At 34.3% G+C, this 25,759-nt stretch overlaps 5 protein-coding genes across 7 annotated transcripts; 3 read left to right on the top strand and 2 right to left on the bottom strand.

Moving 5' to 3' along the window:
* The first annotated feature begins 360 nt into the window (after positions 1-360).
* LOC6645399 (probable 28S ribosomal protein S26, mitochondrial) lies at positions 361-1,356 on the top strand. Its single transcript, XM_002067927.4, has 2 exons — positions 361-734; positions 806-1,356. Exons 1-2 carry the CDS (start codon positions 532-534, stop codon positions 1,275-1,277), a joined length of 675 nt encoding a protein of 224 aa, XP_002067963.2. The 5' UTR covers positions 361-531; the 3' UTR covers positions 1,278-1,356.
* Positions 1,357-2,235: 879 nt separating this feature from the next.
* Positions 2,236-4,283, bottom strand: LOC6645398 (DNA-directed RNA polymerase III subunit RPC4). The gene is made up of 4 exons (XM_002067926.4): positions 3,741-4,283; positions 3,218-3,675; positions 2,702-3,153; positions 2,236-2,631 (listed from the first exon to the last, which is right to left on the bottom strand). Exons 1-4 carry the CDS (start codon positions 4,100-4,102, stop codon positions 2,428-2,430), a joined length of 1,476 nt encoding a protein of 491 aa, XP_002067962.3. The 5' UTR covers positions 4,103-4,283; the 3' UTR covers positions 2,236-2,427.
* Positions 4,284-5,663: 1,380 nt separating this feature from the next.
* Positions 5,664-11,930, top strand: LOC26529111. 2 transcript variants are annotated; one of them, XM_023177563.2, is made up of 4 exons: positions 5,664-5,787; positions 10,306-10,696; positions 10,762-11,218; positions 11,329-11,930. In XM_023177563.2, exons 1-4 carry the CDS (start codon positions 5,733-5,735, stop codon positions 11,761-11,763), a joined length of 1,338 nt encoding a protein of 445 aa, XP_023033331.1. In that variant the 5' UTR covers positions 5,664-5,732; the 3' UTR covers positions 11,764-11,930. The 2 variants fall into 2 exon arrangements, with proteins under 2 accessions (XP_023033331.1, XP_015033316.2); XM_015177830.3 differs by lacking the exon at positions 5,664-5,787 and having other exon boundaries at positions 10,306-10,439; positions 10,594-10,696.
* Positions 6,845-8,416, top strand: LOC6645397. The gene is made up of 3 exons (XM_002067925.4): positions 6,845-7,243; positions 7,311-7,767; positions 7,843-8,416. The coding sequence occupies exons 1-3, from the start codon at positions 6,903-6,905 to the stop codon at positions 8,257-8,259; spliced, it is 1,215 nt and encodes a 404-aa protein (XP_002067961.2). The 5' UTR covers positions 6,845-6,902; the 3' UTR covers positions 8,260-8,416.
* A 9,428-nt stretch (positions 11,931-21,358) lies between the features above and the next one.
* Positions 21,359-22,442, bottom strand: LOC111519016 (reticulon-1-A). 2 transcript variants are annotated; one of them, XM_047011945.1, is made up of 3 exons: positions 22,320-22,442; positions 21,699-22,239; positions 21,359-21,630 (listed from the first exon to the last, which is right to left on the bottom strand). In XM_047011945.1, exons 1-3 carry the CDS (start codon positions 22,341-22,343, stop codon positions 21,404-21,406), a joined length of 792 nt encoding a protein of 263 aa, XP_046867901.1. In that variant the 5' UTR covers positions 22,344-22,442; the 3' UTR covers positions 21,359-21,403. The 2 variants fall into 2 exon arrangements, with proteins under 2 accessions (XP_046867901.1, XP_023033332.1); XM_023177564.2 differs by lacking the exon at positions 22,320-22,442 and having other exon boundaries at positions 21,699-22,288.
* Between the last annotated feature and the right edge of the window lie 3,317 nt (positions 22,443-25,759).

Below are 25,759 nucleotides of genomic sequence, written 5' to 3'. Positions count from 1 at the left end.
TTTATGGGAAAGAAAGAAAACGCCCAAAATTGAAAAGTTTTTAGTATTTATTAAACAAATTAAGTTCTCCAGCTTTTATGTTTTAAGTTAAATTTAAAATTTTTAGCCGCAATTTTACTAAAAAGTATATATTGACTTTGTCGCCCTCTATTGTTAATTGTTATTGTTGCACTGTGGCGCCTCTACAATTTACAAAATGCATCATGTGCTCGATTAATTTCTGACCAAAATAAAGGGGTCGCCAATGGGGACTTAATATTTCAATAAATTCTTATGAGCGTATTTGAAATATTTTTGAAGTAAACAGTATTCATGTGCAATTATTATTATATTCAACAGTTTTTTAATACAAAAGTAGTGTGTTTTAATAATTGTATTTGTGAAAATTGTCTTCTAAAGTTAGTAGTCCACAGGGCCCCTTAAAACGTTTGCTGTGCCTCCGCCCCTGGTTAAATAGTTCCCTTGCGGTTGCACAACGGTCGAAATTAGGGAAAACTAAATCGAAAGATTTATTAATTAAATTCACAAGTAATGCTTCGTGCAGGCTGCCAACTATTGGGCCAAGCCTCTGTGGCCAAGACAGGTAGCAACAATTTTGCCCTCGAATTTGTGCGTTGGCGCCGAAAGCCACGTTGGTTGCCGGTGGCCAAAAGTAAGCTATTCCGTGTACCGGAGCGCAAGAAGCAAACAGAGGAGGAGCGGACAGAGCTCATGAGGCTGCACAACCAATACAAGTATGGCCAAACACTAAATGATTACCGTCTAAATTTGCAATTTAGTTAACAATCTTCAATTGTGCATGCAGAACTCAACTCCGGTCAGTCCGTCAATATTTGCGTGAGGAAGTCATCCGATATGAAGAAACATCGACAGCTGATCACATAGTACTTACGCCCGAACAAGAGGAGGCCGAATTCCAACGTTGTCTGGACGAGAATGCCGCTTGGAATGCAGCCATTGCCAAAGAGCGTGAAATCCGTTTGGCCAAGGAACGTGATGAAAAGGTGGTCTATGTCCAGGAGCGCTTAGAAGCCAAGAAACTGCGCGACGAGGAGCGCCTTGAGCGTGCAAATGCCCGAGTGTTACACGAAATTGAACAATCCAAAACATTTATCACACGAGAGAATCTAGATGCTGCCATTGAGACTGCCCTGGCCAATCCTGTGGACCATAATTTTGCCATTGACATGGGTGGCAATCTGTACTATGGACGCAATGCCACACAATTTCCACAGGAAACCACCAATGAGCCGCCTCAGCAGGCTTTAAGTAATTGATAAAAAAAAGTAATATAGATTTTACGTCGATTTGTTGTTAAACATTAAAGAAAAAAACTATTTTTTCTTTCATATGAAAGGAGATATTTCTTATTTTTTAACTACTTAGATAGCATTTGCTTTGTATTAACTCGATACGTTTTAAAGATTTACATTCTTTACATTGAATGATAATGTTTTCTTGCCAAATTTCATCATACTTTTCAGATGATGTACACATGTATGTTTGTACATATAAATACATGAAGATATGTAGGCAAAAACAAGTACTCAGAAGTGAAAATGAGTGAGATAGGTGATAACATAATTGTGGAATTTTGAATTTCAATCAAGGTGCATCTGTATCTATTACAGAAGCAACAAAAAACTCTAAATCTAATAAAATATTGGGTAAATTCAAAATGCGTTAATGAAATGCATTATTAATGTTCCCTAGAGGCTTTCAAGTTGCTGTAGATTTTCAAAGGTGCCCAGGATCGGGTTTACTGATAAAATGCCATTTGTTGCAACTTTATTTACTTTTACTTAACTTTACTTTAAAATGTGTGTGAAATGAAGAATACATGTTCTATTTATAGCTCCAGTATAACATAAACCAGAGAGTCGGATTAGTTATCTGGGTTTTATAAAAATTTGGCACAATTATACCATTTAATCTTTATAACTAATTTTTTTTTTTTTTTTATAGTCCAATAGGAAAATATTTGATCTTTATTTTGAAGCTTTTTTAATTTATTGATCAATATTGATTTAGATACTCAAAGTTGTTTGTTTGTGTCAACCAACTCTGAAATTTATTTATGTAAACTTGAAATTTGAATAAGAAGAATATTAATACATAATTAAAATTTTTTTGGAATTTGATAATTTTGCCCCAACTGCCCATATTTTGAACCCAGGGCATTTATTTCTCTGAAAATAGATTTATTTTATAAGGTAAACAATTCGTTTTTGGTTATTTGGTCTTATAAAGTTTGTCTATTTGTTTGTTTTTTTTTTATTAAGTTTTAAATAACTTAAGAAATAGGCACGGCCTATTTACAAGAATTATTACATTTACACTAAAAATTATGGATGAGGAGGAAGCAGCATGTGATTGGCAACAGGAATATATATGTATATATATGAATGAAATCTCATGGAGTCCGTACTACGTGCTTGATGTTGTTGTCGTTGTTGTTATATTTGTTGCTGTTAATATGCTTGTTGTTGTAGTTGCTGATGCACGATTTGCCTCTTGCTGCTCAAATAGATGAACCCAATCGGGTGTGGCCTTAAGCTTAGCCTGAACGGGTCCTAAATTAATCATATCACCACTGCGTTGTTCACGATTTGTTGTAATTGACATGATTTCCTATAAAAACAAAGAAATAAAATGAATTGAAATAGAAGAGAAAGAGAGAGAGAGGACCAAGGAGACATACCTGAAGGAAACCAGATTCCAGACCCATATCCAAATCGAAACGAGTATCACCAAGCAATAATTTAACACGCCCCGAACGGTAACGTAAAATTTTGCCAATTTGCCCCTCCTCCAGTTGATTGAGCACAGTCAGCTTGGGTTGGTTTATTGTAGCTGCTGCCGGACTGGACGGTTGATCTGCCGGTGAGTTAGGAGCAGCAGCAGCAGCACCTCCCGCTCCACCCTCTTCCTTAATAGATACTGCCTTATGACCATCACTGGGATCATCTGTATCATCGGTTACACAGGGCAACACATCGGGCAATTGCATGATAAACATTTGCGATGATGTTGCCTCAAGAAATGCCCCAATTGAACGTGGATAACGTCCAAATTGAGGCGGTGGTTCTTCGAGAATCGCATCTTGGGCAGTGACATGAAGTTTTTGTAAATGCTGAGCAATGGCCAAAGAATCTAGAACGTGCATATGTACATATATTTAGATATATTCATCTTCGACTTAAGTGTCCATGCTTACCTTGCTGATTTGTGCTCACTGAAGAAGATGGCTCTTCTTTTACCACAGGTTTCTCATTGTGCCAAAGACCTTCCTTTAGCGCTATAGGCTTAAATGCCAACTCAGTCTTATCCCCATCCATTTCATGATCACTCAATGAGGCGGGGTCATTTCCTCCATCTGAATCATCCGATTCGCCTAACAATTCCTTTACACTCAATTGCTGTAATTTGTTGTCATCTTTACGCTTGCGTGACGACACCGAGACCTCATCACGAGCGTAAGCCGTACCATTTCCGGTCGATTTGCGCACTTGAAGGGCACCGACTCCTTCGGAGAAGACACCAGTGGTTTGTATTAACGAAGAATTGCCAGTGCCGCCACCACGTCCTCCGCGTTGTGCTCCAGTAGTCGCGCCACGGCCACCACGTCGCCCATTGCCACGTGATTGGGTAAAATCTTTCGAGGTTTTCACATTGCTGAAAACAAAACAAAGTTTAATTACCATTATGTTTTTAAAGTCCATTGTCCATTATAAACTTACGCATTTTTGTTTCTCACAGCGTTTAGATTTGGAGCAAAAACCTTTTTATTGCTAGCTTTGGGTCCACGTCCGCCAAGAGTAAGATCTCTGGCTGGTGTCAATCTTGTCAAGCCATTAAACATCTCCAAGGGGCGAGATGCGTTTACATTAAGGCCCCCACCTAGTGTAGCTCCAGATGTTGGTCCAGAGTTTGGCATTGCTGTTGTATTTGGTAGTCCTGTTGCTGCTGTCGCTGTGGTTTGCGCTGGTCCAGCTTTAGCTGCTGATACAGCTGGAGATGCAGCCGACCTTGTTGCTGATGCCGTTGTTGCTGCCGATGCTGTCGATGTTGCCGTTGTGACAGTCGTTCGCTTGGCTGGCATGGCTTCCTGCTCCACTCCAGGTGCCCTCCAGACCGGTGGCTAATACGCTAAATTCACAAAAAGTCTTCTCACTCCCTGGCAATTCGGCAAATTTCAATTCAATTTGCATTAAAGCCCTTTGAGGTTAATGATTGTGGAAATGTTGTTGCTGGCGCACATGCCGATTCATACTGACGTGCGAATATATCGATAGGCTGTTACACATAGAGATGTGCAAATTTTGTGATGTGACTGTGATTGATATATATTTGAGATACCATAACACAAAAAACCAAAGAAAACTTATCAACGTAAACAAATTAAGAAAATAAAATAGAAAGCAGTATTTTTTCAAATAATCCGAAACATGAAAAATTTCTTTTGGCCCCAATATAAGGTGACTTTTGCGTTTTTATTATGTGTCATATATCTATTGAATGCCTCACTTTCTTTTAAAATGATTATATGCTCACTCTTAAAAGACAACAAAATAATGAGAAAAAAGTATAAATCAAAAAAGCATATAAATAAACAAAAACATTTGCAAAAGTTTCTCGTCATAATTTAGTAACTGTCGCAAGAAGTACTTCACAAATTTATCGATAACATAAACCATAACCATCAGTATATCGATACCGTTTTGTAGTTAGCCGGCAACTCATGTATACGTTAATTTACAAATTGTGCGGGAAATATTGGAGAGTTAATAATTTTAAGTACTGTGCGCGTTTTGCTGAGTTGAACGGTTGAATAAATGCTTGAGTGCTTCTTTATATCAATATATTTAGTAAATATTATAAGTGAATTAAAAAAAAAAAAGGCGGGAGGATCACCCACTTGCGTTAAGTTTCTTCCCACCTACATACATACATACATGTGTACATAGATACGTTAAAATGAAAAAAAAGTAATTTTTTTACTTAATTTTCTACCTATCTAAAATTTACATATAAATATAAATAAATACGGACTCAACAGGTTGTTAAACATTAACTGGTGACCTAGATAATGCATTGCAGTTATCTAATTTGAAAAAATGAATTTCAATCATATTGTATTCTCCTAACACTAATATACATACTTTTGTACATGTATTGGCCAAAGTCTTATATATTTTTGCTTATGTATGTATGCTCATGACTAGCGGCTCTCAATGCTTTTACCGTTAGTTCTGCGTTTTTATGCCTGAAAACGATTGCGGCAAGCAAGAGAAAAGATAGATATGTACATAAATACATGCAAATGTACATATGTACATATCTATGTTTTTAGAATTCTTTTGCTTTGCTTATCTGTATGTGCATATTAATTTAGAAACAAAAAAAAAAAAAACTTGGGATACGATGCAATAAAAATAGAGAGAGAAAGATCACGAATTTTGGAGATTACGCAGTATAGAGAGCTTTGTTTTACAGCACAACAATTTTAATTTTTTTAACCGAACTATAATAATTTAAACAAATTGACTAAACTAGATGTATCAATTGAAATAAATGATTTTGACTATCATGTTCACCAAAAATACTGTCTCCATTTTAACAAGCCATTTTTCTTTCATCACATAATACCTCACATTAGACAGCCAGCAACAGGACGATAGAGGATATTATAATGAAAATGAGACTTGCGACACCATAAATTGTATAAATTAATGATTAGTGTCAGAGGCCGGGTCGATATAGCCATATCCACCTGTCCGTCCATTGGTAAGCTTCTGTGATAATTTTTATAAATGTATACTAAAGCCTTTGGCTATTTAAATCCGACTCATTGTATTCGAGCGCAACTAAGCCCCTAAAATCAAAATTATTTATATGCTTTTACTTTATTTTGGCTTAAACGCCTTTATTTTTTAATCCATTTCAATCTTCTGCTATCATTATTATATTAGAAAACCAGAAACAAATAAATTTGCACGATCAGGGCCGGTTTTAGACAAATTGTGGCTTTGGGGTTGAGAGTCGCGAAATTTGCTAAATATAAAATAGAAATTCAGTATTCGAACGGTTTCTGGCTAACTTGTGCAATTACTGTGGCCATGATGATTTACGTGATTTATGTGATTTACGTGTATAATGCTAAAAATTATAACATTTAATTTTTGGCTTTTATCATTTATTTACTACAAAAAATTATTATTTTTGTTGAATTACTTTATCATTTATTTGATACAACAAATTATTATTGTTGTTGAACAACTTTATATTAATCATAATTATTTCTGACTTTTATTATAAAAATTACAAAAGATATATAAAATTAGCTAACAATAGTAAATACAAAATAAAACATAAAAAAAATCATATTTAAATGGAATATCGCAATATTATATCCTCCGATTATATCCAGCTTTACTTGAATAGTGACCAAAATACAATAAAATAAGCATAATCAAAATCAATTACGATCGCTTAGATTGGCTGTCTCTTTATCTCCAATATTACATAAGCCCCCTCAGTTATCTTTTGAGGAGAATCGTTAAAAACAAAGAGCCAATTCATAAATTGTAACTTAAGCTATTGTCTCATTTTGCTTTCACCCTATCCGACCCTGATATCACCACTGTCCAATTAGAGCTTTATTTGATCTCATAACAAGAGCCGAGCACGCCTATCTATATAATAATAATAATAATAATAGTACCCTACAGACTTTACAGTAATGCCCCCGTAGAATTATTTCATTGCTCTTGATAAGCATCTCGAAATGGGTTTGAAAAGTTTTCTGTTGTGGTGAAATGTGAATTTCATAACCAAATGTCAGTCTATCGTAGCTGTTTGCTGGGCACGGACGCGACTTTAAATTCAATCATCCAAACACCATGGCAACGACAACAACCAAAATCAAATACAATGTGGACTATATCCAAAAAGCTTTGGCCCAAGCCTATCAAAGTGAAAATTTACATGTCGAACATGTTGAATCGGCAACAAGGAAACAAAACGGTGAAAACTTTTGTAGCGATATCTATCGATTGACAGTGAAATACCGTAAAACTCCCGAATCCCCCATTGAAGTGGGTAAATATGTAATCAAAAACTTGTATCCAGACGTCGCTGTAATGGGTACATGTGAAAAGCTTCTCTTACTACAAATATTGCCAGCCATGGATGAGATCTTGGGAAAAGCTTCTCCATTGACCGAACATAAGCTAAATGCCAAGTTTGTAGACAAAAAAACTTTTATGTTTGAAAAGAGGTTGAATACTGACATTTTTGTTAAATTTTAGCTGCCTTTACTGTGATCCTACGCCAGGCACAGAAGATTATCTACTAGAGGATTTAAATGCTTTAAGTTATACATCGATGGATCGGCAAAAAGGTCTCGATCTATATGAGGCAAAGATATGCTTACAAAAACTTGGTCAATTTCATGCTGCTTCAATGGTTTTAATTCAAGAACAACCCGAATTAGTCGGAAAACTTCCACCCTCACAATATTCCAAGGGTATTAAGTTTGATCTTGGTAGAGTCATAATAATAAATGGCACTAATTACGCGGCCAAGGCATTTGCCAATGAAATGCCAGAAATAGCTGCGAAAATGAAAGCACAAATACCCGATGCATATGCTAAACGAATGCGTTCAGTTGTGGATCCCAAGAACTCGGCTTTCAATGTTATAACTCATGGTGATCTATGGGTGAACAATATATTGATCGACAAAGCCGCAGAGAAAGCTGTCTTTGTGAGTATTCATGATCCTCTGATGTTTCTGTATTAACTATGTTAAAATATAAAACTCATATACATACATATATAGGTGGACTTTCAAAGCAGTTTTGTAGGCAGCCCGGCAATTGATTTACATTTCCTTTTCTACACCAGCCTGGAATTAGATGTTCTACTCCATAGTCAAACTGAACTGCTACAGCATTATCATGAGAGTCTAACAAATACATTAAAGGCATGCCACTATACAGGATCGATACCTACTTTCCAGCAAGTAACTGATGAAATAGAACGTTGTCTACTATATGGTTATTATGCCGCTGTCTGTGAATTACCCATTTGTTGTGCAACTCGTGAAGCTAGCGAGGACTTTGGCTTACATACCTTTGAGGACGACGAGGTGATGCTTAAAAAGCGAGGACAATTGTTCAGTAATCCTCGTTTTTTGAAAACAGTGAGAGCCACATTGCCTATATTTCATGAGAAAGGTGTACTAGAGACTCCTTGAAACTCCACGTAAAATCACAGTACACCATACAGAAACTGAGGTATTAACATATCTGAGGTATTAAGTTAGCAGCGATTTTTTTTATTAGCTTTTTACAGCTTTTAATAATGGGATTAAATTTGTCTTAATAAAAATTTGACTTCTTATCTTATATTTACTTACGCCTTTTAACAATTTTTTTTATAGTCTTGCAAAAAAGGTTTAGTGATTTCGGTCAGGAATGTGCAATGCATAAAATGAAGCATTTTCCACCTTATAAAGTATATATGTATGTACATTATTGGACAGCATGACGAGATCAGTTTATAGAGCGATGTTTGTCTATCTATTCGTCGGTCTGTGTGTCCGTTCAAGTAAAAGTAGACCCTCAAAGCTGCAGTATACCTTCAGTTCAGAATATTAAATCGGATTTAGCCGTGCGACTATTCATTTAGCTCACGTTCGGTCAGAAATATGATTTTGGTCAGAATAACTTTGTTGCTTATAAATAAAAGTAATTCTGCCAAATTTGATTAAAATCGGATAACCATATCATTTGGCTAACGTAACATAACAAAGCTTAATTTCATTGGCAGGAATTGTATTTTTTTTTAAAAACTTTGACACTTGTAGGTTTGGGGAAAACTTCACAAACTATAAAAGGTGAACTTGTCACTTATATAAATGCCTAATACCTTGGAAAAAGTAAGCCTATCCCCTTGGTTCTCAGATATACTTTTCTTTGTGCCCTTTTTATTATAACCAAACATAAACAAAAACTATTAATGTCGTCAAAATATACGTAATACAAATTAAGAAATGATTTACCATTGGCTAAGCCGATTGGGACATCTCTTATTTGTCAGTGCATATGTCTTAGTGTACGTCTGCCTATTCTAGAATGACTAAAAAACTGAGCCAACAATTTGACTACAAGGTTGAACAATTCAAAATTTTGTTTTTTTGCATTTTCCTTGCATATTTTCTAGATATAGCCCAATTTGTTACTCAAGGTTAGATTATGTGTAAGCGACTTCTATAAATTTCAAACGATTCTCGAAACCATGCATTTCAACACGATACCCAAAACTTTATTGAAAACTAATGAATCAATTGTGTTGATGTTTTTGTTTTTGCAGTTTTTCTATAGAAAATTATCTAGTACACGATACAATAAGTGTAAGGTAGTTTCGTCTGAACAAAAGCTTGCTTCGTTTCGGTACCTTATTGCTTGACAAAGTATTTTCTTAACCCTTTGTTTGCAGATGGAAGAAAAATTGGGCATTGTAAATTTGACCGCAAAAACTATGGGAGGAAATTATGGGATTTACCCAAATATTTACTTCCTATAAGTAAAAAACATATTTTTTGGTTGACCCACAAGGGTTAAGAAAAAACAATCAAGCAAGCAAAAGCAATGAAGTACCACACAAATCAAGAGTTTGCTTACACGAGACTACCCTATACTTATTGCTTTGTGATCTATTAGATGCTATAGAATTTGCTTTCGTTTATTTAGTTTTTGTCCCATAGGCAAAAAAATAAATAATTATTAGCCGAAAACTCCCCAATTGCCTGTCTTTTTGTAAAAAGCTTATACATATTTTCAAAATCGGCCACGACAAATACTGGATCTTAGTATTCAGTTTTGTATATTAATATGTTTAAAACTTTTTTCAGAATAATATATTATAAAGGACTTGAACAGATTCTTCTGTATAATTTCAAAATATTTTAAATTATATTATAAATAAAAAAACGTTAGTTAAAGAAATTCTCGAAAATTATTCTTTTATGGCTACATGAAAACCTTAATAAGTAACGCTTTGTTTGCTAAACCCCCTCACTGAGTCTTGATATGCATTTTAACCTTTTACTAGACTAAAAACAAAATATTAGTCATCACAACGAGTTTTTTTTTTTTTTTTTTTTTGTTTTTTTGTATGATGTCATTAAAAAAGTTCGCCTAGTTACAATGATGGCAATCGGGACTTTATAATAGAAAAAATGCATCGGGAAACGGCTTTAGAAAACTTGCAAATGCGCAATTTCAATACCTTATTTCAGTCTGTGGCAACTGTTTGCCAGAATCGGATGCGGCATCAACAGTTTACAAAATGGAAATGCCAAAGAATACGGAATTCAACGTGGACTATATACAAAAAGCTTTGGCACATGCTTACAAATGTGATGAACTGAAGGTAGAAAGTTTTCAATTGGAGTTAAAGAAACAAACTTGTGAATACTTTTGCAGTGACATTTATCAATGCAATGTGAAATATCGTAAAACTCCCGAATCGAACATAGAAAAGGGCAAATATATAATAAAAGATTTGCGTTATATGTTCTCTACAGACAAGAGTGAAAAGCTAATGTTTCAGAAAATTCTACCAGCCATGGATGAGATATTGGGTAGAGCTTTTCCCGATGACCTAAATGAATATAAGCTAAGCGCCAAGTTTGTATTTCCTAAAGCTACAAAAAGTATCCCATTGTATATATCGTATGTATTGTATATTTTAGCTGCTTATATTGCGAGTCATCCGAATGGGGAGAAAATTATTTGCTAGAGGATCTCAACACACTGGATTACACGCATTTGGATCGCCAGAAAGGATTAAATCTACATGAGGCCAAGATATGTTTACAAAAGATGGCACAATTTCATGCTGCTTCGATGATTTTAATTGACGAACAACCAGATTTAGTTGACGAACTGCCAAGATCACACTTTACCGCTGAATATCAATGGTATCCCATTGACACATTGATGAAAGATAGTACAAAGTACACTGCTGATGTATTTACCAAAGAAATGCCAGAAATTGCCATAAAAATGGAAGCTCAAATGTCACGAGCATTTATGAGGCGAATGCGTTCAATAATGGATCCCGAAAACTCGCGTGTGAAAGTCATAATTCATGGTGAACCGTGGATAAATAATATGTTAATAAACAGAGCCAAAGAAAAGTCAATTTTTGTAAGTAACTCGAACTGGGACGGACAAGCCCTACGAAGAAAAAACAACAAAAACAAGATGATTCTTTAGAGTTTTGTCCCACAATTTAACAAGTGAATTATTTATTACAGATGGACTTTCAGCATAGTTGTCTCGGTAGCCCGGGAATTGATTTGAACTTCTTCTTTCACACCAGCCCTGAATTCAGTGAAGCCTTCGATAAAAGACCTGAACTATTGGAACATTATTGTAAGTGCCTAAGGAAAACATTGTCGTCTTGCGGCTATACTGGATCTATACCTGATTTTGCACTTATAAATAGCGAGAGAATTCGCTGTGCAATTTATAGCTATTACGCCGCCATCTTATATTTACCCATACGTTGTGCATCTCCAGAAGCCAGTGAGAATTTCGATGTGCAAACCTTGTTAAACGAGAAGGCAATGCTGAAAAAGAGGCAACAATTGTTCGCCAACGGGCCGCTCCTAAAACAATTACGAACTGTCTTGATTAATTTTAATAGAGCCTCTGTTTTGGAGATCCATGAGCCAGAACCGTGGGACTAAAACTTTCGAACGATACATAAAATTGAGTCAAAAATGTGGTATTATATGTGTATACATAAGTAAGAGCAAAGAAATGATTAAATAAGCTAGCTTTTAAAGAGAGTTGAGATCATCTGAATAGTATAAGTAATATATAGCAATAAAGGTTTCTGGGAATTTACATTTAATTGACGCCCAAGCGTTCTTTTTTTAATATAGCTGTTGCCAAGCTTCAGGTGTTTGGACTTGGATTACAACGAAAGGTGAAAATGAGTGACACATACACTATACAGTGTTTATTTATTTTGTTTTTTTTATGAATAATATAATGATAACCATATATACATGCCTATGTAAGACATTTGTACATAAAAACAAAAAAATGTAATCTTTAAATTAATTAGTATAATATTTTTTAGAAAAACAAGATAGTCTTAATACTCTGCTACCACGCACCTGTTAACATCTTGATCATAATCTTTCTGTTGAAGAAAGTCATTAGAGCTCATTTAGTGATAAAAAATAATCCATTTGCTTGGAGAAAATGGTGCCATAGTCATGATTTTGTTTGATGAGTTGTGTTAATCAAGAGTCAAGATGGAAGAGTCAATTTTCTTTTATAGAACAAAAGGGCTCAACGTAGACTCACCAAGGCGATTTCGGATAAAACACTATTTCAAATGCTGTGTGGGCTACCATATTTGCCTTTTGCCTACCCTAAACATTATGTTTCTCTCTCTTTGTTTTTGCCGGTCGTCATTGTCTTATTCAGTATGCAAATTTCAAAAATAAAATTGTTGCATTTTTAGCTCAACCAAAATAATAAAATAATATTCAAATACAATCTTTCAATCTTTATTCAAATATACATATATACGAGAAACAGCAAAATACAGTTAGTTTTTTTAAAATTTTTTTTATGGAGAACTATTGAATATTTATAATTGGAGGTTTATTTATTTAAAATATATATAAATATTAGAAACCATGCCACGCTTTGCTGTGCACCCGTCTGATGGACCTGCTTACGGAAGTATATATTCTAGATCGTGCATTGGCTTCGTCTCTATCATCACCGATGAAGTACATTTGAAGAAATTTATGTTCACTATCTGGGAAGGGGAGCAGGGCGCCAGCTTTGATAGACTTACCCTTTGACTTTGAAAGTTGGCATGAATTGGGCAGCCACAACCAAATGACGTCATTTGGAAGCAGGAATTATATTTCCTTATGTTTGATAGGAAATGATTCGATTCAGTAGTGGATCCGGAAAGTAGAGTTCACAGTGGCTCTGGTGGTACTTCAAGTTGAGGTAATTTGTTTTTGCCGCCAGCACAACACATTCCTTTGGTTTCATTATTGAACTTCAAAGCATGACAGTGAGTGCAGACATGACTCTTCTGGCCAATGACGACATAGCAGCTGGAGCCATAATCAACAGCTGGGTCATATCGAAATGCAATACGATGGTATTGCTCATGTCGATCTAGTCTTATCTGTGCGCGGAATTCAGCTACCCTTCCCCTATGCAGTTTACTACTGCGGTCGATACACGGAAAGCCGTTATAAAACCCATTTTATTCGCGCTCGCGAACTACCCCTAACATTTAGGGGGATGAAAAATAGATGTTGGCCGATTCTCATAGATTTATCCGGTAGCACAAAAAATTTCATAAAAATCGGTCAAGCCGTTTCGGAGGAGTATGGCTTTGAAAACTGTGACACGAGTATTTTATATATATAGATATACTTTAGTATATGTTAAATTTGTTGTTGTTGTAGAGGATAGTATAAGATCCTCAGGCGTGTGCTTTAAATTAGTTAAATCATGGACCGATCTAGAAAAAAATCAAAAATCAAGATTTCCGGCTCAATGAAGGCATTTTGTTTTATTTAAAACAATTTATTTATTTAATTTTAACGAAATTAAACGATCACTTCGAGAACTTCCTAGTTAAGGGCATAAATAGCTAAAAGAGTCAACAAATTTTCGAAATAAATTATTTCAATAACTTTCATAAATTCTTGTAACTACAAGTAGAGTAACTACTTTATTTAACTCTACAGACGTAATTGCCAAAAGACTTTTACTTAAATTACAGATCTATTACCAACTTAGTTTTTTGCGATCTCTGTAAAAAACTATATCGATAAACGCATTTTAAATTCTAATCTATTATTGATTTTAAAAAAAATTCTGTTATCTTTGATTTGATTTGATCACTCATTTAAATTTTTTAGATTGTTGTAAGGCAGATAAGAAATTGTTTGGGATCCCATAAAGCATATATGTACATATGTATAATTTTAATCAGCAGAAAAGTCGACTCGATCTGGCTAATTCTCTATGTCCGCCTGTGTGCATGAAATTCACGCCTTCAATTTGAAAACTACTTAATTGAAATTTGGTATTTAAGCTTTTATTGCCTAATTGAAAGCAAATTTGACAATTTGTCGCATCAGACCACTTTAGCATATATGTAGCTGTTATAAAAACGATCCTACTTAACTGAGAAATGTCTCACAATTAGTAGAAAATTTGTTTATTTTTTTAATCGTATTAGAAAAATTGCTCATAATATAGAAAAGAGTTATAAAATACGAAAATATTTGAAAAAACTAAAATTATTCAAGAAAAATTTGAGATTTATTAAATTATGACATCGTGTCTAAGAAGTCATTATAAAGATTTGGTTTCTGGTTAATAAATAAGCTGTTGTGGGTTGAACGACCCTTTGTTGAATGTTGCCTGTTTGAGGATATCATCGTTGAAGCAAAAGCCTTGAAGTTCATTTCAATACTTTGTGTGTTTGTGTATCTATGTATGTATTACACATTTGACTTAAGTGTTGGATGCTTAAGTAAATAAAATACATTTTGGTGTCTGCCAAAGTTTTTGATACAAAGATTTACGTTTTGTGTAGGAGCGCAAAACACACACATGTGTGTGGCTCATGCCCTTTTCCTTTCCCATTTTTGGGGGGAAATATGCAAATCGCTTTGCAGTAAGTTTTCGAAAGTTGTCAGCTGCCAAGTTATCCTCTTCTATGCATGCATGTTAAGAAGGGCTTAGCCAAGCGCATCGAGTAGCGTAAACTAAAATGCACTTGATATGCCGTGTTACTTTTTGTTGCAAGTGTTTAAAAAGCAATTTATTGTTCTTGCTTTTCTTCTTGAGTCTCTCCAACAAAACGAGCGAGACCAGCTTACATTAAATTTTCATACAGTTGAAGATATCCGAAGTCTTTGTATTTTTTTTTTTTATTTTTGTTCTGACGCAATCAAATATTTAAATATTTTAACATGCTTTCATTTGAAGACGAAATAAGCTCATAGTCCCAAAAATGATATTCAAGACTTGAGTTTTAGGCTAAATGCAATCAGCATTTTTGCTTTGACTTCTCTCGCTCTTCGAGTTTCAGTTTCAATTGCAGTTGCAGATTTTCGTGAAATGGGAAGAAAAACAAATCAAAGATACAAATGCAGACTGCAGTTTCTCGAATATGTGTATTTGATGGGTCTTCTGGTTTGGGTGTGGCATTTGTTGCCTGAAGGCATTAATTGCATTCTACAGCAGCATCACATTGCACTTTCAATTAGTTGCAAATGCCTCAACGACGTTGACTCTCAGACTTCTGCTGCTGCTGTAACAGGAAACGGAAGTTAAGTGCTGAGGCAAAGGCGTTAAGTAAAATCCAACCCTCAAATCAACAAAGCAAACCTCCTGTACACCAGAGATATGCATTAATTGAGAAAGGTGACGCAGAGAGGAACCAGCCGCCCATCCAGTGAGGTAAACCTTGACAACGGCACCCAAATACCCAGCTCCTTGGCACCTTGAAAACATGGGGGGAATGCCTCATTCCATTTAACTTGCTCAGACTTTTGCAATTTTGCATTCACTTTGGCTGCCGGTCATTTCCGTTTCGTTCCAAAAGTAAGAGACAGACGCCAGTCAGTTCTCTAATGCATTTCAAAATTGATTTATGAGTTTTCTTTTGACTTGCATAAACAGGAGCGGTTTACTATCTTAAAAAGAAATGCATAAATCTAAGACAAGTCAACTTCTCTTCCAAACTTAGCTGAACGAAACTGTGTACATCTTTTTGTTTAATTCTTAGATAATTATTCATTTACCTAAACTTGAGCATAAACGAAGAAGATTGTATTATTGTTTTATTCAACTACTATTGCACAAAAAATGTATGAATAAAACGAAAATATTGATTTATAATTTTTAATACAAATGTCTATGTTAATGGAAAGTACTTTAAATTACGGTAATCAATCAATAAATTATTAATGAATTCTATGTGATTGGTAATAGATAGAGCCTACAATAACTTACTTACGGCCTGTAGACTATGCTAATCCCATCCTGTGCATATCAAAAGGTGTTTCGGCTTGATTTGCTTTTGCTTTTGCAAGCGGAACAGGTGAGGGGTCAATTTTTGGTATGTGGAATTGGCCAGAAGCAGCACCAGTTTGTTTGTCTTCAATGTTAATTAAGGTTTAGAATTACCACCCAAGCAAATGGGTATAGATGGGGGGTAGATGGAGGAAACACAGTTATTATTGAAGTTTGGGGATGCTGCTGCTGCCATTTTTTCCCTTTTTTTCGCAGTCTTCTTAGCTATTCAAAAGAGGACTTTATCAATTAGCTACAACTACTCAAAGACACAATTAAAGGCAATAAATTGCAACCATAAAACCATAAATCACGAAAAACTCTCAGATCATAATCTCTAAGAAAAACTACATCCGGCTAAGGCGAATAGTTTTGTTTGGCCATCCGCCAAAATCCAACTGAAACACCCATCCTACATCCTCATTCCCAACCCCAACCCCTAAGCTTTGACCGCAATCCACTGGCTGAGCAGTTGTTACCAAAAGACGGAGTAAGTGGCAGAGAGAGATAGAGAGAGATTTTTGGCCTCGCTTCGCTTCGTTTATTAATTGTACAACTGTCTCCAATCATAATTAATGAACTTTGTGCCACATCCTTCTCTCCTTATATGTGTGTACACACATAAAACTAAAATAGTATAAACACAAATGTATTTGAACACATCATAAATCTTTTTGCCCAAAAATCTGGCGAAATTCGAAGTTTTTGTACGTAGTGTGGGTGGTATTTGTTTTAATCTTACTTAGATTTTCTCTGGCATTCCTTATTTCAATTTATGCCACATTAAATCAGTTTTTTTTTTTTTTTTTTTTTGAGGCAACTGTACAACGGACATTTATTTGCGTTTCATTCTACAGAAAAATTACATATGCAAATCCCTATATAATTATCAGTGTATAGCCTAAAAGCAAACATTCAAATTGCCTTAATTTTTCATTCACATTGGGAACCACACCCACTACACCTCAACCTGCATCCCATCCAATGCCACTTACTACTCATCACTTTTGGTTCATTTATCAACGAGTTGTTGAAAAATTTAAATAATTTTAAAATGATGACAAAAGCTTTTCTATGCTTCTTAAGTAATTAAACACACATGGAAAAATCGTTGTTGGCTGCTAAATCACATATACACACTTACGCACACTCACTCACATGTATATGTACATTTGAATATAAACGCAAGAAACATTAACAAATAATCTAAAGATAAATTGCAACATCATTAGTCATTGGGAAAAAAGCAAAGAAAAAGGGCTAAACCAAAAGTATGAAAATAAAGCCATGTAATATAAGTTGAAGTAAAGACTTGCTGATACCCTCTAATAGAGTAAATTGTACAATGTGTAAAAATCAAAAATATTTATTTGAAACTCTAACATAATTTTAGTTGAATAATATATTAGTTGTTATAAAAATATTAAAATATAAACTTTAAATAGTATTTCTACCATAAGGAAAATAAAAGACGATCTGCAAGGGAGATCGAAGTATATTGTGGCGATATCAGTGATAAATATCGACAAAAAACAATCAAATATATTTATGAACAAGTTAGAATCTTCGAAAACAGTTTGAATATTTTAACGCAAAACCAAAAGGAATAATAGCAACGAAAAAATGCATAAATTGTTTTTTTTTTCTAAAAATCTGTTCTCTGTTACCAGCTTCAAGATATACCCTTAAAGTTGAACGATTATAGGGTAAATGAAAAATCCAACCCCCAATGTAAAAACCTTTTTTGACTTCTTCTGGGTAATCATGTGTGCTTTAGCCGGGCCAATTTTTCACCCGCACACACTCAATTGGTTGCTTCGTATTCATATGTAAATTCTTTTTGGGGTGATGAAGGATTCTTGACTTGCAACTAAGTAGATTTTGGTTTTTTCTTTTTGTTTGCCTGTTGGAAAATTATAGACTGTCATTTACTTTAACTGATGTGATGAGTTGTGTCTAATCGAGAAGATTAAAAACAGGGAACTCTGTGACGAAAAAGCCAATTTAAAATGAGACCAAAAATCGTAGACACAAAAGAATATCTAACAAGGGGAACTTCAGGTATGCGAATCACCGATTTGGATGAATTTTGGATATGTTGTAGAATACCACGTCATTTGAAGCTGTGTGAAATATTTCGGCGCACTATTATATATTTTCCTAATAAATCGGCTTTAAAGTTATACCTTTGGTGACTTATAAGTAAAACGCCGAGTGGTCTACAAGCAGCTCGACGGTGTAAGGGGTGGAGGTCCTGCCTAAAATCGACGGAACTCTGGTTCAACCCCCGCCCGAAACTAGTTAGTTTTGGGTTTTCATTTTTTTTTTTTGCTTTTTCAATAATTATTTTTGTCTAATAGCGAAATAGTTCTTTTGATGATTTTTGATTGGATTCATTTTTTATGCCTTTACAAAAACATATATATAATATAGACGCAAAATAGACTAATTAACTTCTGCCTTCACATTTTTTGTTGTGATATAAATCATAAAAACATGATACCCGTATGTATATTTTCTCAAGACTATGAACATGTTTAAATAATGCTTTTGTGCAAAAACATACCAACTTTAAACCAATTTTAAGGAAACAAACGAAATAAAAATTTTGGAAAACCACTTTCTAATCTGAAGCGAACCATGCATACTTGAGCATTCCCTTCAATATCAGAGATGACAAGTGGAATTGCACCGTCTTTGACGGGGATTTTACTTTAGTGCAGTCTTCTTTTGATGAAATTTCTCGATTTTCTTCTATAAGCGTTAAGGAGTTTTGCATTCTCTTTATCATATTTTAAACTTACCTAAAAAATACAGTACATAATGGCGTGCGTATAGCTGGTATTACCTTAAGCGTACAAGTTAATAATAGTTAATAATAATAATTTGCATCTACAATAATTTCAACATACATAAAAAATGTTTCCAATTACAAATCATCAAAAGAACTATTTCGCCATTAGTCAAAAATAATTATTGAAAAAGCAAAAAAAAAAAATGAAAACCCAAAACTAACTAGTTTCGGGCGGGGGTTGAACCAGAGTTCCGTCGATTTTAGGCAGGACCTCTACCCCTTACACCGTCGAGCTGCTTGTAGACCACTCGGCGTTTTACTTATAAGTCACCAAAGCTATAACTTTAAAGCCGATTTATTAGGAAAATATAGAATAGTGCGCCGAAATATTTCACACAGCTTCAAATGACGTGGTATTCTACAACATATCCAAAATTCATCCAAATCGGTGATTCGCATACCTGAAGTTCCCCTTGAAAGAGTGAGAAGGATTTTATTTCCATTGATAAATATCAGGTTCACATATCTTTTCAGTGAAGTTAAGAACCGAAACAATGGCAACTTAACTGATCCATTCAACGAGTCTTTCAAAAAGGTTTCAAGAGATGTTCTGGATAAGTTTGCATAAGTAAATAATTTTAAAGCTAGCAAGCCAAGAGTTTTGTTTTTAGTTTTTGTGTTTTTTGCTATCTAAACTATATAAGAATTCAACTTATTTTCAGAACTTTTTTGGCAAAATCTGCGTTTGTCTAACTCAGAAAATTTCTTTGGGATTCATGTGTGCATGTAAAATGTAAAATGTAAAATAAATCAAATGCAATTACCTTAAAAGCGTCAACCATAAAAATCCATATTCAGTATTTTCTATATGCAGATGGGTAGACAATTTTACAAGAACGTTTTTATGACATTTACGCGGCAATAAAAACTAAACAAATTCCCAATTCTTATCAAATGCTAATGGCGCCACAGTCATTCATTTATTCAGTCAGTCGGTTAGACAGACAGACAGACAAGGGATTGATGATGATGATGAATTTGCTTTACTTGGGCAATTTTAAGTGCCCTTACAGCGAAGGGTCGGGTCTCTTCGACCAGAGAAGCAACCGACCGACCAACTGCCATTTTATGACCTTGCCAGACATGGGCCAAAAAACTAATTATATGGTATATGTACATACCTTTTTTTCAACCTCCATCTCCTACACAAACAGCCCACCCATCCTTATCCGCACAAAAATTTTACAACTGCAAAACACTTTATAGTCATGGTGTGGTTTTTCTTCCTGTTATTGTTGTTGTTCTTCTTCTTTTCGGGGTACTTTCCAATATTTGTAATAGCATTTTGCATACGATTTAAATTCGTTCTCTTCTTCGTTTTTCGCACTCAAACTGAACTGAACTAAACTGCTGCAATGCTGCATGGGGCACGGGCACTGTACGGCACGGCACATCGATAAAACTTCATCGCCCAGGCAGGCTTGGTCTCTCTCTCTCCCCGTCTCTTTCACTCTCTTTTATGACAGACAGTGGCAGGCGAACCGGGAAATTTGGCACATAAAAACGCATCGACAACGTTGAAGACCATAAAAATGTCTTTTACCATTTTTGCCGAGTTGTGGATGTGTAACAAATATAATTCATAGTGCAAGTTTCATTACACTTCTCCCACTAACCACTACCCTATCGCTTCTGCCCGCCTCCTTCGCTTATCCATCCAGTGCGAAAATCCACTGACATCTGAGAGAATGTGTGAAAAGGTTTTTGACACTAGGACAAATTTATGATGGTGCTGTCGAAGGGAAAGAGAGACAGGAAGTTTTAAGAGTTTAGCTTTTATTGACAATAACATCCAAGTTAAAGTAAATATTATTTTTGGGTAAATTGCATATTATGTTAATTAATAAATTTAATCAAATTCATTTTATATCCCACGTTTCTTAACGACGAAAGTGCATCGAACCCCATTTTCATAAATTTCAAGAAGTATATTTCCTTTTTTATAGCTCTTATTTATCATATATCGAAAATATCCATAATATTGACGGCCAAAAGATGTGCTGTATAGTTTGTATAGCTAATAAATTATTCAATGAAAGTTTTAATTAAACATAATCCTTTGAATATATGTATATTGTTAGAATGGTTAGTTTGAAAAGGTTTATTGTTATATTTGCAATTCTTGACAATTAAAGCAATTAATAAACAAATATGACGACAATGACAAAGTGATGCTTTTAAGAAATATGAATTTGTTTTCAGAATTGATTTAATTTCTTTCACTTTGATTGTAACTCTTTTTTCCCCCTAAATTAACTGTAGAAACTTTTTTCATATTATACATTTGTTTCTTACAAATGACATTCAAAAAAAAAAAAAAAAATAGTTAAAATAATTAATGCTTTGACAGTGAATTAGACGTTATAATCATTTTATTTCATTGATTTGTTTCCATGGGTTTAATTCGGGACTTCTAAATTAGCTTCAGGCAATTGATTCCCCATCTGGACCCGCTCGACTGCAATTGCCTGATTCTTGCAGTTTAGTTTGTTCTTGATTGTAGTTAGTTGATTCATCACCATACGTTTCAATACAGCACGAAGTAGTTGCAAATTCTCTATTTGGACATCAAAGAAGGGCTTCTGCCAGTCATATAATTTGGGCAAAGTGAAAAGTGTTATCCAAGCTGAAAGAAAAAAAAAACCCACAATCAAAAACGATGTCGCATTTTTCTTTTTCTTTTGTCTTACTCACCCGCCAACAGAAGAGTATGAAATTGAATATAGTTTCCAAATAAACTTAAAAGCCAAAGTCCAACGAACACCTCCAACGATTCCCATAATTTATCCATTACCACTAACGATTGCATTTTGGTAAAAAATGCTTTGAAATATTTGGCAATGGATTTTGCCAAAATATCTGCCTGCGTTAAGGATATACTAAGATCCACATCCAGATATTGTGAGTACGGATCCATTACTTCAACTTTCTTGACTAAACGCATATACGCTATGTAGCTCCGATGCAATGTAGTAACCGTTAGGATAGACAAACCCAATTCGCTTATAACTGTAATCACTGAACGGACATGCAAATACACCAGAGAGATTAAGATAAGACTAAAAATTAAAAAAGTCTTGCGCCAATTGGTCCATAGTATAATATCCTTGAGTTTATTCCCAGACTCTTTGTCTTTGAATTCTTCGATATCCTTTTTTATAGCCATAGTAATTTTTTTTCGATTTTCTGCTGCTGCTGCTAATGCTGATGCTTCCTGTTCGTCAGACTGAGAGAACTGAGAGAATACAATTTGGTTTTGAATTCACAAACAGAAGACCAAGTCATGGCCTACTCTGATGCCAAAGTTTCTGTTACCTGTTTGAGTTTTCTATAGCACATTCATGGCCAACTTAGTAAGCCAAGTTAGACTCATAAGAAGAAATTTTGTTTATGCTACTTTTGCAATTCAAAAAATGTACCATAAGTAAATGATTTTTAAATGTTTACCCCATATACGCCCAATGTTGGTGGCATATTGTTAAATGCATTATTTTTTAAGAAGTGTTTTTTTTCTAATCGTTTCGCAGCACTGTTCCATACATTTCGTAATGTGCAAAGCAACTTAGCTTATACTTTTCAACACTGGACGTGTTGAACAATAAATTTCAATTATCGATAGCAATGTCAGTGTTGCAAAATAAAAAAAATTATGGAACAACTCATGGGTTTGCTCATTCAATTGCTTCTCTTTCAATCTGATTTCAATTTATTTTAGGTGATTTTTTATTCGGTTTATTGGTCGGTTATTCTTTATTTATAAAAATTAAATTATTTTTAACCTTAATTACTTCAGACCCACATATCAGTATCACAATTACTTCAGACCCAATATTGTTTGAATCTTTTCTGATAAAGAATCAGTTCGAAATATTTTTTGAAAATTCTTTGTAGGTTGCGCACGTTTCAATTATTTGTCATAATACAACTTTAGCTTTGTCTATTGCATGAATACCTTAAATGTCGCACAGTGGATTATTTTGAAAAATTTGCTGGCGTTAATGAAATTTCGAGTAGATATTTCAATTAAGAAATGATTAAAGAATTTTTCTGCAAACTAAATTAAGAAAAAATTTTTATTTCCAACAGTTTCACAAAGTTTAAGTAATTTAAAAAAAAAGTAAAGAGACAAAATTTATAAAATTTTGATTTAATTTTCAAAATTTTAAAATTGAATTCATAATAATTGTAGATTTTTTTTCCAAACCTTTGTTTTTGGGACACTTTTCATTCTTTTGGTAGAGCTTAAAAAAGTACGGTGCGTGCGTCTGAAAATATTCAAGTTGATTTTAAACAAAAACATTGCAATAATTCTGCCCGATTTGAGATTTACGACTTTTTCTACTTTTTCCCACTGACTGGTACTACTCATTGCACGGAAGCAATCGGTGAAGATTAACGACAATCCTTGCGCATAGTACCATTTAAACCGGTTTCCCAATTTTCACCTTGTCACCTTGTGGTGTAGACACCATACAACTCTCGAAAAAACTGTTTTTTTTTTCAAAAGACATTAAATATTTCATTCATTGAAATTAATGATTTGTATAACCTTGCAAAAAGGGTATAAATTTTGGTTCAGAAGTCTGCAACGCATAGAAGGAAGCATATCCGACCATATAAGGTAGATTGATATCATATAGCTCCCATACAAACGGCAAAGTTAATATTGGTGAGTTTATTACACCTATAAACGACTGTGCCAAATTTGATCAAAATCGGGTGACTATATCATATAGATACCATAGGAACAATTGATGATAAACAGTGAATCCGTTGGTGACCATTTCTGCATGCATCTCTCGGCCACGAACATTTTAGTATTACCTCTTAAACACCAAAAACTAAGTATAATTATTATTGCTTAGCTGGGCGTCAATATGAGCAGTAAAGTGATAGAATTCTCAAAAGGGTGAAACAAAGTTGAGTGGTTAAAACTTGATTTTTTATTTTAAATTTGTTTATTTTATTCTTACAATTCAACAAATTTACCATGGGTGAATGATTTTTAAAGTTTTACCCTACACACACACATGCAGCCCAATATTTGTCGCATGGGAGAGGGAGGTTTCCTTTTTTGATCTATAGCGTCAATAAGTGTCAAGTTTAACACTAAAACTCCTTCATCAAAAAAAAAAAAGGTGTGGAAGAAGACCTCTCAACCTTCTGTCCGTTTACCAATTGATTTGTCAAAGGCATTTTCCTTAATATTTTAGTCAAATATATACTTACAACCAAATCAATCCTTGAACTGGGGCGTTAAAATGACATCAAGTGGATGGATGTAAACCACCCTGGAAATTAAAAAAACGACAAGAAAAAAAGACCGAAAAATGAACAAAACACAATCGAAATCCCAAATGACTTGACTTGAAGTGTCAATGGTATGCAAAAAACAAAAAATTCTAGAGCTATGGTTTTTGTGTTTGAAATGAAGTGTGGGTGAGATGTGAAGAAGTGCCTTTTTCATTCAAATAGGAAATTAATATGCAAAAATATACAGAATTTATATGTCTTTGTAGATATATACATATATATATATAGATATAAAATATTCATATTGTATTTACACAGTTTAATTAAACGAAATTTTCCAACATTTTGCACAAGATATTATAATGTTTGACAAGTTGTCAATAAACATAGATATAAAACTCATTCATTTGTTGTTCATTTAAAATGCAAAAACAAATAACTACACATAAAATTACTTAGAATTTTGTAAGAGATTTTCTATATGCAAAGATTTATAGATACATATATACATGTATACATGTACATACATACATATATGTATGTATGTAAAGTTATTTTCTTACAAAAGGATTGGCTGTCAAAAATCAAAGTCTTTCAGTTACATGTATATAACATTAAGCCGATTTTTTTACAGCCTTATCTCTATGTTCAACCAAATAAAAAGAGATCGTTGTTAAATTGTGGAGCAAAAAAAAAAAACAAATAAGTTATATACTGAGCCTTCTTTAACTAATCGGGTTTTAAGTGGTTCAACTGGCATTTAATTAGGAAGGAGAACGCTGCATAGATGTGGGCAGATACTTTTGTGATGTTAAATAAAAACTATTTTACTTTCTTGGCAGAGTATAACAAATGCAAAAAGCTGAAAGCGATGCTTAAAACTGGGTCCAAATCTTAACAGATAAAGTTGTCTGTCAGTTGGCTGTAAATTCTTTTCCATTTCCATTGCATTATCTTAGATTCGTTTGCTTTGGTTATGGTTGAGGCGACAAAATGAAAGGAATTTCTTGTATTAAAATCGAAATTGCTTAAGCCAGGCCAGTCAAACGACCCACCAGCTAACAAAACAAGCAAGCAACCCAACCACCCATCCCCTCAGCTATGTGGCTCTATATCTGTATCTGTATCTATTATGTAAACGTATTTTTGGACTTTCCCCTACTGGCCGTTTTTGGGGGCAACCAGAGGCCTGTCAACATGTTTAATTGAAACTGACACTCAGTGTCATTTTATGGACATTGCCATGCGTTACCGTTACCGTTACCTTAACTGTAACCGTAATTCGACTTGGCTTTTCCCTTTTGCCCAATATGAATGCCTATGCCTATGCCTATGCCTTGACTTGGCTTGATTATTGCAGCCACATTCCATTCCACTCATGTGGGTGGACGAAGTTCGAATCAGTGGAATGGAATACATACACATATACTTGTAGGAGGGTTGCTTACGAGACATCTGATGTGAGTTTGTTTTGTTGTATATTAGTTAAATTTATAGCTGAC

This window comes from Drosophila willistoni, assembly GCF_018902025.1.
Source record: "Drosophila willistoni isolate 14030-0811.24 chromosome XR unlocalized genomic scaffold, UCI_dwil_1.1 Seg143, whole genome shotgun sequence".
NCBI lineage: Eukaryota > Metazoa > Arthropoda > Insecta > Diptera > Drosophilidae > Drosophila > Drosophila willistoni.
Note: the sequence above shows the minus strand (reverse complement) of the source record. Positions and strands in the feature narration are given on the sequence as shown.